This window comes from Myotis brandtii, unplaced genomic scaffold, assembly GCF_000412655.1.
Source record: "Myotis brandtii unplaced genomic scaffold, ASM41265v1 scaffold1408, whole genome shotgun sequence".
Classification (NCBI taxonomy): Eukaryota; Metazoa; Chordata; class Mammalia; order Chiroptera; family Vespertilionidae; genus Myotis; species Myotis brandtii.
In genome coordinates, this window is record NW_005355029.1 from 341,142 (window position 1) to 357,691 (window position 16,550).

A 16,550-nucleotide genomic window follows, 5' to 3' on the forward strand; every position below is an offset into this window, starting at 1 on the left:
CCCCCTCACCCGCTCCTGCACCCGCACCTGCACCCGCTCCTGCTCCTGCTCCTGCTCCTGCACCCGCTCCTGCCCCTGCACCCGCACCTGCTCCTGCTCCTACACCCCCACCCTCCGTTCACAGCCGGTTCCCTGAACCCCCCACCCTCACCCTCCGTCCAGGGCCGGTTCCCTGCACCTACACCCCCACTCTCCATCCACGGCCGGTTCCCTGCACCCCGTTTCTCAATGGCCGAGTGACACTCCGTTGTGTGACTACCCCGCAGCTCGCTTGTCTTCGTGAGTGGACATTCACGTTGTTTCCACCGTTGCCGGAGGCCAGTGCCGTGGTGACCCGTGTGCACATCTCCGCGTGGGCACCTGTGTGCCGTTCTTCAGGCGCATTCCTGGGCGTGGGCTGCACTGTGGGCTCAGGGGTAACTGTGACTTCAGGGGACCCTCCACCCTGTTCTCCACACGGCCACCCGCCTTGCACCCCACCAACCGTGCAGGGGTCCCAGTGTCCGCACATCCTCACCAGCACTTCTTTATTATTGTTTTGATTTTTTTTAAAAATACGTTTTGTTTCTGTTTTTGTTTTTAAACAATATTTTTATTGACTTCAGGGAGGGGGGGAGAGAGAAACATCAATGATGAGAGAGAACCATTGATCGGCCGCCTCCTGCACGCCCCCTACTGCCCTGACCGGAAATCGAAAGGTGACCTCCTGGTTCACAGGTCCGTGGGTCCAGGCCCAGCCACGGAGCCACACGGCCGGGCTGTGGATTGTTGTTTTACACCATGGCCGTCCCAGTGGGCGTGAGGTGGGATCTCAGTGGCTGTGATTGTGTCTCTCTCTGTGCTTCCTGTGTGGCTGCCCTGGAGAGTTGTCCCTGCAGTTCTGTGCGTTTTAAAGGGGGTCCGTCTCTCTGTGGACTGTAGAGTCCGCGTGGGCTCTGGGGCCGGGCCTTTCCCACACACTGTCGTCCCTTCTCTGGGTGCCTCCTTGCTCTCTTGATAGTGCCCTTTGATGCACGAAAGGTTTCATTCTCGAGGATGTCCACTTTATCTGTTTTTCCTTTTATTGCTCGTGCTTTTGGTGTGATCATAAGTAGCCATGGTGGAATCAAAGCTAATACAGCTTTGCCCTGTGTGTTTGTTTGAGTTTTTCAATGGTTTAGCTCTTGCGATTAGGTCGTGGGCCTGTTTTGAGTGAACTCTGTGGGGGGTGAGGCGCTCCGACTCCATCCTGTTGCCTGTGGACGTCCAGTTGTCCTGGCTCCGCTGTTGAGGAGGCTATTTTGAGTGGTCTTGGCCTCTTGTAGGAAATCAGTGGCCATAAATGTATGGGTTTATTTCTGGATCTCAGTCTGTTAGTTTATATGTTTATCCTTATGCCAATAATGTACTTTTTTTTAAGTTCAAAGTGTGAGTCTTCCAACTCTTTTTCAAGGTTGTTTGTGGCTATTTGGGTCCATCTGTTTCATAAAAACTTAAGGATTAGCTTTGCCATATCTGCAGGAAACGCCATTGGGGTTTTGATAGTTGAACCGACTCCTAGTAGCACAGGGAAGTGTCACCAGGCTGACGGCCATGCCCGGGGCTGTCCTCCCAGTGACTGATGTCTTCTTCCTCTCACAGTGTTTGTTTGTTTTAAATATATTTGTATTTATTTCAGAGAGGAATGGAGAGGAAGAGAGAGATAGAAACATCACTGGGTATCGAGCCCGCAACCTGGGCATGTGCCCTTGACTGGAATTGAACCCGGGACCCTTCAGTCCACAGGCGGACGCTCTATCCACTGAGCCAACCCGGCTAGGCCTTCACAGTGTTCTAGTGTTCAGCGCACCAGTCTTGCACTTCCTTGGTTAAATTGATTCCTAAGTTTGTTATTTTTTTCTGATACTGTTATAAGAGGAATTGTTTTCTTAATTTTATTTTCAGTTTATTGTTAGTGTATAGAAATGCAGCTAATTTTTGTGTTGTTGACTTGTATGCTGTCACTTTTACAATTTGCTTATTAGTTGTAGTAGTTTTTTGTGAGTTCCCTAGGATTTCCTACATATGAGGTTATGGCACCTGTGAGTGGAGGGAGCTTTTCTTCTTCCTTTGGACGCCTTTTATTTTCTCTCCTTGCCGAATGCTCTGGCTAGGGTCCCGGGAGTGCTGAGTAGCAGTGGTGACAGCAGGCATCCTTGTCTGTTCCTGATGATCCCAGAGGAAAGCTCTTTGGTCTTCCCCCTGGAGTGTGAGGTTAGCTGTGGGTTTTAGTAAATGCCTTTTGTCAGGTTTCGACAAGTGCCTTCTTGCCAGTTGAGATGATCAGGTGGTTTTGCCTAACTGCTTCTTACCCAGACTTTCAGCGTTCAGTTCCTGCTGTATTTGGTTCTGTCCTGCACCCTCACTTGCAAGTGTATGTGGGTGCCATGGTCTTGTCTTTGGGGGGAAAGGGGGGGTCCATGATGAAATTGGATGATTTCTCAGTGTTCCTCATTGTAAGCCTTTGAGCCAGGTTTCATTCACCATGTGTTTTATAGCTTCCAGGTTTCTCACTGTTGTCTTTTCTCCCTTTGGTTTTGTTCTTTTGGGGTATACAGTGGGGCCTTGACTTACGAGTTTAATTCGTTCTGAGACCGAGCTCGTTAAGGAGCTCGTTAACTCAAATTACTCTATCAACTCAGGCTGAGAGACAGCTGGTATCTCAAAAAACTCGTTAGTCGGGACACTCGTAAGTCAAGGCCCCACTGTATATATGCCTTTTAAAAGTCTGGAGGAGAGTGGAAGCTAAATCTATGTTCAGTGCACCATTTCTAAATGGAAATTCCTTTGTGATCTAGTTTCAAAGGATGCTGTGTTTGATAGGGCGTCTGCTCATAGCCATTGTCTCCTCATCCTGAATTTATGATGGTCAAATGGTCCCCAGATTCTGCACACAGAGCTGGTTTGAATTTGCCCGCAGGAAATGCCTGCCCTACCTACGCCTCTCAGGTGAGCCCAGGGGACGCAGCATCTGTCGTCAGTCGCTGCTGATTGGGGCTGAGTGCTCGGAACCCAGAATTACCCTGGGTTCATGGTGCAGGTGGGAACAAGCGGGGATGGCCGAGCACAAGTGATGCCCGACTGGACTGAGTGTCTGTGGGCAGCTGTGCTCCCTGCCACCTGTGGGGGCCGCAGTCTTATTAGTTGATTGGAAACACTCTCATTTTCCTCTTTCCCTCGCTTCCTAAATTTGGAACTCGTTGCAATTTTGACTGCTTACCGGAATTGATTTTCAGATAGAGGAGACGAGACTAGACTAGACCTGCTGGGTCTGTGTTGGAAACCGTTCACTCCCATTGGGCCAAAATAAACGTAGGATTTTCAGAGGAAGAATACTTACATATTCTCTTTATCCTAATCAGATGCTGTGAGTGGCTCTCCTTCAGTAGTATCTGCGTGGCTTGCAGCCTGAACTCTGTAAGGAGCGAGCTGGGTAGCTGGTGTTTGGCTTTTTACTGAGTCGCATAGGGACACTCAGTGAAGGTCGCTCGCTCTGAGTTTTAGTTGAGGAGGTAAGAACTCCGTGACAGATGCTTTTTGACGTTTGTGCCAATAACCCTGCAGGTCCCGGACTTAAGTCATGTGGACGTGATCGTGTGCAGATCAGTGATTGGCAGTGGGGTCAGAGGCGCTCCCAGGGGTCGGGCCTGAAAACAGCGCTGTGCTTGGCTGCTTGCTTTGGTCTTAGTCATTCCATTTGCTTGGTTGCATCTTAATTAACATTATTGGGAGATGTCAGCTATATCTAGACCAGTGATGGCGAACCTATGACACGTGTGTCAGAGATGACACGCGAACTCATTTTTTTGGTTGATTTTTCTTTGCTAAATGGCATTTAAATATATAAAATAAATATCAAAAATATAAGTCTTTGTTTTACTATGGTTGCAAATATCAAAAAATTTCTATATGTGACACGGCGCCAGAGTTAAGTTAGGGTTTTTCAAAATGCTGACACGCCGAGCTCAAAAGGTTCGCCATCACTGATCTAGACGATGAAAAAGATCAATGTAATGATTGCTTCACTTGCTACTTAGGCTGCAAGCCTTTTTAGTCCTGGAAGGCACTCGCTTTCAGCCGGCTACTTGGCGTTAGAGGACAGGCATTACAAGGGCGATGGGAAACGGTGTGGATGGCTGTTTGCATTGATGTACACATGCAGTCCTGTGCCTGCTGCTCCTGGTTCGCATTCCCAGCTGGACTTGGGAATGAAGTGGGGCTGACACCGCTGTTCTGATGGATGAGGAGAGAGGTGCTTGGGATGCCCTGGGAGGACTGAGATGGCCGGTCCTGCTCTTCCTGGTGCATTCAGCACTGGGGCGGGGTTTCCTGGGTGTGGTCGGGCAGGAGCAGAGTGGGGAGATCTCAAGGGTATTTGCAGCTTAAGGGCAGAGCAGGGAGCCTGCTAAGTACTACAGGAGAGGCGTAGTTCTCGAGAGCTCAGGGTCTAGCGCCAGCAAGAGGTGGTCGCCCCGCGGGGCCCAGGCAGAGGGTGATGCCCTGGGGAGGAGGCGCTGCTGGTCTGAAGGGGGTGGGGCAGGCAGGCCAGTGATTGGACAGGTGGATGATTCCGAGGCAGGAAGCAGGCAGAAATGCTCTCCAGGGGGTAAGAGGTGCCTGCCTCACTGTTTGCACAGGGAGCTCAGATGGGGTAGGTGAGTTACACTTGGCTGGAAATGTAGATCACATCAGTGAGAGTAAGAGAGCCCGTGACCGACTGCCCGTGTGTTTCTGGGCCAGGGAAGGCCTTTCCAAGCCGGACATGAGAGTCAGCCAGCTCAGTAACAGATGTGGGGGCAGGGGGTCCCTGGCCTGTGTGATAGGAGTACGGTTAGCATCCTATACGACCATAAGGAAAAGACAAACCTCCCACTGGTCGCCTCACCTGTTGGCCCGGAGCCCCCGGAGTCTGCCACTCCCAGCGTTAGGAACCTGTGGGGTGTGGGTCACCCCAGGCGTCAGTGCACAGCAGTGCCGCTGAGGGTGCTTGCTGTGGACACGCTCTTTCCGTTAGGAATCGCCGGGTGGGCAGCCCTCCTAACCCGGCCAGGGCACTGGCTGTCCGACGGTTCCTGCGTGCTGGGCCCGAGGCTGCAGCAGACTTGTCCGTGCTCTGTGTGCTGAGAGGCCCGCACAGAACACACCCTTGGCCTTTGGGCTTTTGCTGGAACACGGGGAGCATTGCTGTTAGAGGAGCTCTTGTGGAGAAGGTCTGGGCCCGTCCTGGGAGGCGTGCGGTGCGGTCTCCAGGGAGGCATCGCGCTCCTGGAACTCAGAGTCCTGTTGTTACGTGAACAAGCGTATCGAGCCTCCACCTCTTCCTGCTGTTTCGTCATTTCCAAAAAAAGGAAAGAAACATCACATCTTGGCGAGAAACTGTCTTTCAGTACAGAGTTGCTGCTGAAAATAGCTGAGTTCTATTTTTATTCTATTGCTTTATTTTTAAATCTACTTGTTATGTTTGTAACAGCATTTCGCCCTGTGTAGGGCAGTGCCCAGCAGGTTAGGTGTATTAACTGATTGCACCGCGGCCGCTCAGGAGGGTGAGGGAGGTACCGTGGGTGCTCCCAGGAGCAGCCCTGGGTGGGGTTCGGGTGCCTCCCCTCCGGCTCTTGAGTGCCACAGCGGAGCCACGCCCAGCCAGTCTGGCTGCCCCACTCTGCTTCATACTGAGCACTAATTTTTTTTCTTTTTGAAAGTAATGTTTATTGGGTTAACTGCTTTTTATACAACCAATACTTAACTCTTAAAAAAATTCAAACGGTACAGAAGGGATAAGTTAAAAGGAGAAGTCCCATTCTCTGTCATTTATCACTAAACTTAGTGTAGGGTTTTTCTGGATGTTTAACTACTCAGGTGTTCAGATAGCATCAGGGCATCCTGCAAAGCCCTTTCCCATGTTTTCAGGGGAGAGTCATTCATTTCTGATTGGCTGTTTTAAACAATCAGTTCATTTTTAAGGTGACTCAGTATAAATCATAGTTGTTTTTTAATAAACATTGTTTTGCTTCTTTAAAATGGAAATAGAATGAGATGCCAGTTCCTGTTTATGATGTTGTAGAAGTCGTTACCTGGAACATGGTCTTGGAAATAATCGTGTCTGACCCAGTTTGCAATTTTTTAAGTCTATAGGCAGAAATAATGATTGTTTTTATTAGTCTTCACATTATTTGGTTTTACAGAATTAAGATCCTGAGCAGAGTAATTATGTTAAGGTTTAGTACTGATTTTTAAAGGGGCACGCACCTTGGAATTTTAGTTTTAAAGGTGAGTCTTTACAATAATGAAAGGCCTAAATGGGCACAGCTGCCCTTTGGAACCAACGCAGGTGATTAAGGAGAGCGAGGGTGGAGCCGGGGCAAGTGTGTGTGTGTGTGTTGTCTCCCCTCCCCCTTTTCTCTGGAAGGTCCTGAGGGGACAGCCCAGCAGCAGCGGGTCCCTGAGGGCCTGTGTTTTGCGGGAGGAGCCCTGTGGGCCAGCTCCCCAGGGCACCGTGGCAGATGGCGCATCCGGAGCTGTGCTGGGCTGGGTGGAGGGTCCTGCCTGTCGCTGCCTCCTTGGATTGCTGCTCTCGGTGCACAGCTCTGATGGGGTCGGGCGGCGTGCCTTCCACGGGGTGAGGAGGTTTCTAATGGGACTGCCACGTCAGCTACCCTGTTTCAGCTGGGCTCCCTGGAGTTGCAGCTGCTTCGTCACGGCTCAACCAGTGACAGTGCCTTCCCAGCAGGCCCGACTGCTTCCTGCATGCTCATGCACCAGTCGTTGCTGGAGCTGGCAGTGGTGAGGGGCTCTGCCACCGCACCCCTTCCCTCCAGACTGAGTGCCCCGGGAAAGAGTGGGGCTAGCCTCACTTCAGAGCTTCAGAGCCTGACAGTGCTGCAGTTTCCTCTCTCCCACCTGGTGTAAATGTCACAGAGCCGCTGGAGCAGGTGGAGGTGCTGAGGGAGGAGCCCGAGGTAATTTAAGAAGCACCTTAGCTCTGTTTGCAGCCCAAGCAGGACATGTGCATTGGCCTGAGCTGCTGGCCTGCATGTCCTCCCTAGCAAAGCAGGTGGAGGAGGCCCGGGCACCTAAGCACGGGGCTTCCTGCTCCCTTGCAGGTGGCACTCTTGGCCCACATTTCCTGGGGTGCGAGCATCCTGTTAGGTCTGGCAGCTCAAAACCGAAAGCTGTCCACCCTAAGAAGTACTCTGTACGGGGGCAGGAGAGGCTCCCTGCTCCCCTGCCTGCGGCCTGCTGGGCTGGGCAGCCTGGGGGAGGCCTGATGCAAGCCCAGCCCCTTTCCCTGTGGGGCAGGCATTTGGTAGCTCACAGCCTCCCTCCTGCAGTCCAGGCCACTCCCTGGGACCTGCCTGGGACGGGTCCGACCAGGGACAACACTTTAGGGGAACAAAGGGAGTGGCCCCGAAGGGATGGAAAAACAAAGACAGTGAAGCCGGGACAGGGCCCCTCTTTTCACATCAATTTGCAAAATGTTAACTTCAAATTCTTTACAGGGTTTTCTGATGCCATTAAACCTGTGTTCCGACCGTTTCCCCTGGCTGTCTCAACACTCCTCAGAAGTTGAAGGCAGTCAGACCTCCCTGGAGTCTCAGGCTGAGGCGGTGGAGGCCGCGTCTTCTGCCCGGGTACAAGTAGGAAGGCTCTCAGGTCACATGTGGGCTTTAATTAGCAGTGATGTAAACCGGACTGGAAGCCGCATTTTGAAATGCTCAGCATGTCTATTTGGTTTTCAGTAGATAAGCTTTCAGCTCAGATAGGCTTCGGAGGAGCTGGCGCTGGCTCCAGTGAGCCGTCCCGGCCTGCGGCCCCGTGGACAGACTTGGTCTTTTGTTTCCGCCAGGGGTGAGTGACTTCCCTCTCAGGGATTGCTAACTCAGAAGAAAACGACCTTCTTTTTAAAAATTTAAAGCATAGGCTCTATGACTTTATTCCACAGAGTTAAAGCTGACGTCAAAGGGAGCGTTAGTCCTGTGTCAGGCACACCTTCCATGCCTTTCACTTGGTCCTGGGCTGTGCAGACCAGGGCCCAGGCAGCACTGCGCCGGCCACGGGCCTGCCTTATGCTAGATGCTTGTCCCTGAGAACATAACATGGAACTCAACTCATGTGCTTACGGAGCAAACTGGCCTGAGCAGGGAGAAGCAAGGCCTTCTGACCAGCACCCTGTGCCCTGGTGGCTGCTGAGGCTGGCCCTGGGCATCAGTGGTCTCTCCGCCGTCCGGGCCTGAGCCCACTGCCTGGATCCCCACGCTTCTGCTGCTGTTCCTCCAGCGGGCTTACCTTTGGGATTTTATCACACGTGTAGCTATTTTACCAAAAATGTACCGCTGTGTCTGTCACTCAGCTGTGCCCCGTTGTCAGCTGTGGGTTTTTAGCCTGTCACTCGCTGCTGCAGTCCCGTCACGGCCAGTCGTGGCCCTCGGCTCTTTGATAGAACTTTGTTTCAGAGACAAGGAGCTCCATTTCTCTGTAAGCCGTGGCCTGAGGCCTACAGCGACCTGGGAGGGGTGCGGCCCAGCTTCGTCTGCGTCTCATTGGAACGTGGTTATAGCATGTCCGCACCTCTGAGAGCTTCTGAAAACATCGTTTGTTACGCATGAGAAGTGACCCAATCTGTCTCTTTAGGTGGATGAAAATGTGAGAACGTGTTAATGTAATTTTTTAAAATAAAGGCTGTAGGTTCACATTCCTGTGTGTGTCCTCCTCACCAGGCCCAATGACTGAGCCACAGCCAGACCCGCTGTGCCTGTGCCAGGGCTGGGATGTGAGCCCGGTGGCAGGGCTCTGTCCCTCGGAGCCGGTGCTCTGGTGCCTCCGCATCACAGTCCTGGTCTGTAAGCTCAACGCCATCACTGGTTGGCGCAGTGATCTGTGAACCAGTCCCAGGAACTCTCAGCCGCGGAGCACTTGGCGCTGCCAGCTGTAGAGAGCGGTCGGATTAGGCAGCCTGGGTTACTGATGGTCACAGTGCAGGACTGTAAAATATTTTTAGCCCTAACCTGTTTGGCTCAGTGAATGGAGCGTCGGCCTGCGGACTGAAGGGTCCCAGGTTCGATTCCGGTCAAGGGCATGTACCTTGGTTGCGGGCACATCCCCAGTAGGGAGTGTGCAGGAGGCAGCTGATAGGTGTTTCTCTCTCATCGATGTTTCTAGCTCTCTATCCTTCTCCCTTCCTCTCTGTAAAAAATCAATAAAAAATATTTAAAAAATATTTTTAAATATTTACGTGAAAGATCACTTTGGCAATGAGGTTAGGGAGCTTGGGTTTTGTGAGTGAGGAACTAAAAGGGACAAATAAAAGGAGGCGGCTCTCCCCCAGAGGATGAGCAGCAGTGGGGCGTCAGTCCTGGTGCCGTGCAGCAGGCCCTGGTTGCCTAGTGAGTCACAAGTACACATCCTCCCCGGAGCGTCAGTGCCCTGCTGCTGGGTGTGGCTCACTGAGTGGGAGGAGCCCATCCACCGGCTCCTGGTCGGAGCCCTCAGTGCCCTGCTGCTGGGTGTGGCTCAGTTCCCGCCGGGCCTGGCCTCACTGAGTGGGAGGAGCCCATCCACCGGCTCCTGGTGGCTGAGCCTCCTGGGACCTGTTCTGAGCCACACGGAAGGGTGGGGTCGAGTGACGGAGCGAGGCCGCTGAACAGGTACGAGCAGCTCCTGGTGAAGTAGCGTCTCACGGGCGTCGGAGGGTTAAGGGTGTGTTACTGACGCAGGGAAGAGTGCTTCGTGCTTATTGCGTGTGTGGGCTGGGGGCTGGGTCCCGGGAGGAACCAAGCAACGTTGGGATGTTGGTTAAAATGCAGGAGTTTTGTAGTATTTGGTGAAATTAATAGGCATAATAAAATTTTTATGTATAAACACTGGCCTTTATTTCTATGGGTACTTCATTTTTTAAAGAATATTTAGATTGTTTCACAGAAAGTGGTGTGAAGTACATTTGTCTTAGCTTATACAAATCATTTTATTTAATTTCATTTTAAAAATTCAATTTATTTAAACTAATAAAACTCCAAACAGTTCACCCATTTTCCCCACTTCCCATCTCTGGCAACCACCGTTCTGTTCTCTAATATTTTTGTTTGTTCATTTATTTAAAAATTAAAAAAATTAATTTCCTGTAAGAGAGATCCTATGGTATGTGCCTCTCTGTCTGACTTCACTTAGCAGAATGCCCGAGGAGTCCATCCGTGCTGTGGATTGCGTTCTTTTTGTGGCTGAATAACACTCCATTGTGTGCATGCACCTCAGCTGCTGCGTTCGCTCATTTGTTGATGGACACTTGGCGCGTCCATGTCTTGGCTGTTGTAAATGCTGCTGCAGGGAACATGGAGGACATAGTCTCTTTGAGTTAGTGGTTTCATTTTCTTCGGATAAAAAAACAGAATTGCTAGAGCCTGTGGCAGCTCTAGTTGTAATTATTTGAGGAATCTCCACGTTGCTTTCACAGTGGCTGCACAAATTTACATCCCCACGAGCAGTGCACGAGGGTTCCCTTTCCTCCCTCCTCGCCAACACGTAGCTCTTGGCTCGTTGATGACAGCCTTCCTACAGGTGTGAGGTGGCATCTCACTGCAGTTCCGGTCTCCCCGTCCCTGGGGACCAGTGATGTGAGCACCTGTTCACGTGCCGGTCGGCCACCTCTACATCTTCTTTGGGAAAATGTCTATTCAGGCCCTCTGCCCGTGTTTCATTTGGACTGTTGGTTGTTTTGCTGCTGAGTTGTAAGAGTTCTTTATATATTTTGGATACTTACCCCTTATCAGATATATGACTTGTTAATGGTTTCTCCCATTTGGTTGGTTACCTTTCCATTTTGCTGATAGAACCATTTTCGTTTGATGTGGTCCCACCTGCTTGCTTTTGCTTTTGGAGTTACACCCGAGACCTGTGCAAGCAGCTTATTGCCACCACTAGGTTTTCTTTCATTTTTCAGGTCTTACATCCAGGTGTGTGTTCGGTGTCAGACAGCAGTCCAGCCTCACTGTCGGCACGAGGCTGCCCAGTCTTCCCAGCACGTTCTTTCCCCACCGCGCGTTCCCTCCTGTGTCGTCGAGTAACCGATCGTGTGTGCGAGGGTTTACTCCTGGGCTCTCTGTTCCATTCCTCTATGTGTCCGTTTTTATGCCGATGCCATACTGTTTTAATTACTGTAGCTTTTTTATATAGTTTGAAATCTGGGAGCATAATGCCTCCAGCTTTGTTCTTTCTCAAGACTGCTCTGGCTATTTGGGGTTTTGGGTGGTTTCATACAAATTTTTGGATTGTTCTATTTCTGTAGAAATCAGTCATTTATACATAAATATTTTTTGTCCAGGATGGTTTTTATTTTTACTTTTATCTTCCTTTAGATTATTCAGCAACAGATTGTGATTCGCATTATTACTATGAGCATTAAAAAAAAGTTGGAGTGACTGTGTGTGTGTGTATGTCAGAGAGAGAGAGAGGAAGAATGTTTTTAGACAGAGGAAAGTTTGAATCATTCCAAAGAAATCTAGCTGACAACCTGAGAAGCAGTGTGCTCAATTCAACACTTTTTAATTTGAAAATAATGTTTTCTTCTGGGGGAAAATAAAAGTACAAACAGTGCCTTAAGCAGTTTCTGACTCTGGAAACTTCGCTGTCTAGGGACGCACGGGGTGATTCTTGGCTGTGCAGTAGAGTCTGTCTGTTTTAATTAACAGCAACGGAAAGTTATTTCCGAAGCATGAGAGCACACGACTCCTTCGGGAACTTAAAAATAGGCTGTGAGATGGGTCCTTGGTCTTTGGGAAGTGCCCGTTTTCGTAATTACAAGTCAGCCGATCCGGTGTCTCCCGGGTGTGTTTATGGGTCTGTCCTTTAGGGACTGTGTATAGCAGCCGAGCTCCTGCACTCACGGGTAATCATGAAAACCTTCTGTCCTTTGTTTTAAAGATAAGAAACACAGAACTGCTCGCTAGCGTTGCTCCATCAGTAGACGGTGGCGGCAGGCTGCCTAGCGGGCAGTGGTCGGCAGGCAGGGCCTCTGCGTGTGCTCTCACCTAACCTGACTTGCTTTTTCCACCTTCTGCAGTATGAGTTGAGACTGTGAACATGGACTTTTCTCGGCTCCACATATACACGCCGCCTCAGTGTGTGCCCGAGAACACTGGCTACACGTATGCACTCAGGTGAGCGTGTGTGTCTTGTCACTCCTCAATGCCATTGAATTAACGGGGCCTCTGTGGGGCTAAAATGTTATGTTTAGAAAGAGAAAATATCTATAAACTTTGTTATACTATTTTTTTATGCAATTACTGAACTGACATGGACATTGTGAGGGTGTTTTGAAAATGGTGCGTTGCTGATGACTCAGTGATTAGTCATTGCACACGAAATGCTGTTTTAACTCCACCCAGAGGGCTGGCCCGGGGCCGAATCTCTGTGGTTCTGTTAGGGCTGTGTGACTTATACTAACGGCTGGGTCTCCTGTAGTTATCCCAGCTCTCCCGGGAGGACTGACTGCCTTTGAGAGGAGGCACCACAGAGGGCGGGGCGGGGCGGGCAGCCAGCTCCGGAGCCCCCCTCGCGGCGCTCGGGCGCTCTGCTTGCACGTGCTCTGCCCTGAGTCTGCACTTAGAGGTGCTGACTTGTCCAGTTTATCAAACAGAAAGGATGACTGACAGGAACTTAAGTATCGTAAAACCACGGTTAGTGCCAACGGACGGGCCACCGGATGGTCAGGATTTGATTGACAGGGTTTGCGCACACGGAAATGGCTCTTCTAAGGTAAAGTGTGATGGGAACTTCAAGGACATGGGAGGGTATTTTAAGGACAATACTTTTTTAGGGCATTAGTCAAATCTCACATTTAATGATTGTGTTTTCACTCACACTTTCCATAGTAACACACTCTTTATTTTGTTTGTTAAAAATCCTGTAGTATTGCGTTTGCCAGTTTGGCTCAGTGGATATAGAGCAGGGGTCCTCAAACTACGGCCCGCGGGCCACATGCAAATACAAATATTGTATTTGTTCCTGTTTTGTTTTTTTACTTCAAAATAAGATATGTGCAGTGTGCATAGGAATTTGTTCATAGTTTTTTTTAAACTATAGTCCCAACGGTCTGAGGGACAGTGAACTGGCCCCCTGTTTAAAAAGTTTGAGGACCCCTGTTATAGAGCGTCGGCCAGCGAACTGAAAGGTCCCAGGTTCGATTCCGATCAGGGCACAGGCCGGGGTTGGGGGCTTGATCCCCAGTGTGGGGCGTGCAGGAGGCAGCCAATCCATGATTCTCATCATTGATGTTTCTGTCTCTCTCTCACTCTTCCTTCCTCTCTGAAATCAATAAAAAATATATCTTTTTTAAAAAAAGTCTTGTAGTATTTTATAAGAAATTGAGTGGGCCAGCTCAAGTAAACTATTCCTTATTCTATATTGTGGAGCATAGTTATTATTCTTGCTAATTTATTTTTAGCTTTTATAACCTATTTTAAATACAGTTTTTAAAAGATGCTTGTGCCTGGGTCTCTGTGTGGGGACTGCAGCCTTCCCTGAGGAGGAAGGACGGGCCGGGTGGTTCTGCAGGCTGTGCTGGGTCTTTGTCGAGGGCCCTGGAGACCACTGAAGGGTTTTAACTAGGAGCAGTGTACCCAGGTCTGTGCCGGCCGGGAAGGACACGAGGCTGCAGTGTGGAGAAGGGGGTTCCCAGAAGTTGTCCTCTCGGCCTTGTCCTCCAGACCCTCCCCGTCCTGCTCCCCCCGCCCGTGGCTGACGCTCTGACCCCTCTCCTGGCTGGTGGGCTGGTGACCGAGCTCCCGGTGACTGCTCTGTGTGCAGCGCGGGAAGGCCTCTCTGCATTTCGTGCCTGTGTTCCTGCTGAGAAACGGCCCAGCCCGGCCCCCTGCCTGGTGTCGCAGTCTCGCCCCCAGGGCGTTGTTTTGGAGCAGGTCTCGAAGGGCGGACACTCGGCACAGCTCTGCAGAGCCTGCCAATTGTCACTCCCAGCAGCTCCCACATGTCAGACACCAGTCAGTGCTCCAGCGTCCCGGGCCGTCTCTAAAAGTCAACGACACAGGACGCGCCCGCTGTCCTGCTGGGGGCCGTGACTGCGGGTGGATCTGTGCTTCCGGGGCTGCAGTTCGCTGGGAGGTTTGGTCGGCCCCAGGTTTCCGTGGTTTGTGGCCTGACTGCACGGCAGGTGGTGCTTCCTGCTGCACTCTGAGCGGCTGCATGGGGCCTGCCTCTCCCTCAGGTGGAGAGCTGGTCAGTGTTGTCCACTTGCCCCCTCGCTGAAATCCCATCACTTCTGCGGTGGTGGGCGTGGCGGCACTGGGGAGCTTTGTCAGGCCTCCTGTCCTGTGGTGGGCACCCTGCTGGGTGCAGGCCTGGCTGGGAAGAGCTGGCCTTTCAGTCTCGGGGAAGTTGGTTTTCTACCCCTGATCTTAACCAACAGGCCGAGAATGATGGGGGGGGAGGGGGGGGCAGGTAGTCAACAAGTCGGCTGATAAGGGAAAAGAAGGGCATGCTGTGATTACTTACTTATTTTACCACCGGAGAGGGGAGAGGGTGTCTGGACGTGGATGGTGAGGAGCCGTAGAGAGAGGCTGAAGGCAGCGAGAAGAGGTGCCTGACAGCGAGGCCCAGAAAGTGGAGCGCAGCGTGATGGGCCCTGGGGTTCCCTGCACTGCAGATGGCGCGTGACGGATCCTTCGTGGGCGGTTGGAGACGCTGCCTACTCTCCGAGCGGGAGAAGGAAGCAGGCCTTGGGGACTAGAGAGTCGAGGTGGAGGCAGGGAGGGTGACCTGGAAGTGAGGAGGGGACAGAGTTAGCAATGCTGTCAGCACCTGGGACCAGGTGACCCACACAGGTTGCCCGGCAGGAGCGAGGACCTGTGGGGTGGGGACAGGGATCTCTGGTCCTTGCAGCCGTCGAGAACTGAACAGAGAGAGCTGGGAGAGATGGCCAGGCCCTGGGACAGTGGCCCTCGGGGCAGGTGTCACAGCCCAAGGCTGCTGATCACGGACTGGAGGCCTCTGAGGATGAAGGACATTGTGGTGAAGGTCCAGAGAGACAGGGGACGAGGGGTCAGCGTGGGAGGATCAGCTTAGGGGTAGATATTCAGAAAGCACACCGCTGAGCATGAGTGTGGGGTCAGAGCCCCCAGCTGGTCACTGCACACGACTTGCTCGGCCCGCAGACCAGCCTTGGCGGGTCCCTGGCACCCACTGCCCCCTGCACAGCTCCTCGCACCCAGGGTCCAGAGTGGTTTCCTTCAGTCTTTGGATTAAAAGTGCGTCTAGATAGATTTTTTTTTTTAGATAGATTTTTAAAGACCAGTGGGTGTCCATAACAACACAACTGAGGAGTGAGCCAGACTGAAACCTGGCCCTCGAGGGTGGAGCAAGCTCCCTGTGGGGCTTCGTCTGTGCTGCCTTCTTTATCTCCCGGTGATGTCACCAATGCTCTCGCCCCAGCTTCACAGAGAACCAGAGAAGGGCCTGAACACCCATTGACTCTGGTGTTGCTGGTTGGGTGCTTGGTTCCTCTTGTCTCCGCAGTCGTTTGGGTCTTTCCACTGGGGCTGCGGGCCCATCTGCCTGGAGGAGCCTGTTTCATAGGATGGATAGGATGGCGGGGCCCAGCTCAGGCCGAGGCCACAGCCCCTGCTGTCCTGGATGCAGGTCCCTGTGGAAGGAGGGCTGAGCCCAAGAGGGGATTGCTGACCCCTGCCCTGCCTTCCCTGCCGTGAACCCAGCCTGGGTTAGCTCTGGGGGCCGTAGCTCTGTGACCAGTTTGAAGAAGACCTTCCAGGTCTTTCTGTGCTTTATGTGTAAGGTGTGGTTTGTTTTCAAGTTTGTCTCAGTTTAGATAGGACAACCCTGGAGCGTGTCTTCCTGTGAGAGGAGATATAGACCTTTAAGGGTTCGGACAGCCTCACAGCTGAGGAAACATGGGCGTGTCATGTTTATCTCCTCCCTCCCCACCCCCTACAGGCGGTCTACAGAGGCTGCTGTTCTAACATTCTTCCAGAAGCTTCTTCCCGCCCAGCTGTGATCTCAGGGTGGCTGGGGAGGGCAGGGAGAGAGCCGCTGCCTTTGCCTGTCCTCTGGATTGCCCTGTTGACTGTGCCCGTCACACGGGTGTGGCTTGGACAGAGGCGGGCAGACCAGCCCGTCACTATCCTTCCTGAGGTTAGTTCATGAAGGGCCTCCGTGACCCGTGGAGGGTCCACAGCTGCAGGTGGAGCTCTGTTTTGAAAGAACGTGATTTCCGTAAACGGAAGTCATCTATATATATAATCTATAATCTACACTAATAAAAGAGAAACATGGTAATTGGCGTACGACCGCTACCCTTCCCATTGGCTAATCAGCATATCCTTATGCAAATTAACTGTCAGCCAAGATGGCGGCCGGCAGCCAGGCAGCTGGAAGCAAGCAGGGAGGCTCGCTTGTTCCAGTGACTGCAGACTCCAACGTTCCCCACCTGACTTGCCGGCCTCTGAGCTGCAACTCTAAGAAACATTGTAACAAATATAGAAGCTAAACAAAACCCCAGAAACCAGCTTTCAGCC

General features: G+C 51.8%; 1 protein-coding gene across 13 annotated transcripts in view; it reads left to right on the forward strand.

The window, feature by feature from the left end:
* SUN1 (Sad1 and UNC84 domain containing 1) overlaps positions 1-16,550 on the forward strand; it is a 53,036-nt gene that overhangs the window by 10,680 nt on the left and 25,806 nt on the right. For 8 of the 13 annotated variants that reach the window (XM_014535251.1, XM_014535254.1, XM_014535255.1 and 5 more), the window contains exons 1-4: positions 492-497; positions 3,288-3,293; positions 6,448-6,453; positions 12,068-12,164. In XM_014535251.1, coding sequence (XP_014390737.1) covers positions 12,088-12,164 — 77 coding nt within the window. In that variant the 5' untranslated portion in view covers positions 492-497; positions 3,288-3,293; positions 6,448-6,453; positions 12,068-12,087. Of the gene's footprint in view, positions 1-232; positions 280-491; positions 498-3,287; positions 3,294-6,447; positions 6,454-9,580; positions 9,660-10,945; positions 10,962-12,067; positions 12,165-16,550 lie in introns of those variants that run through there. The other 5 variants (XM_005860834.2, XM_014535253.1, XM_005860833.2 and 2 more) reach the window with 4 other exon arrangements.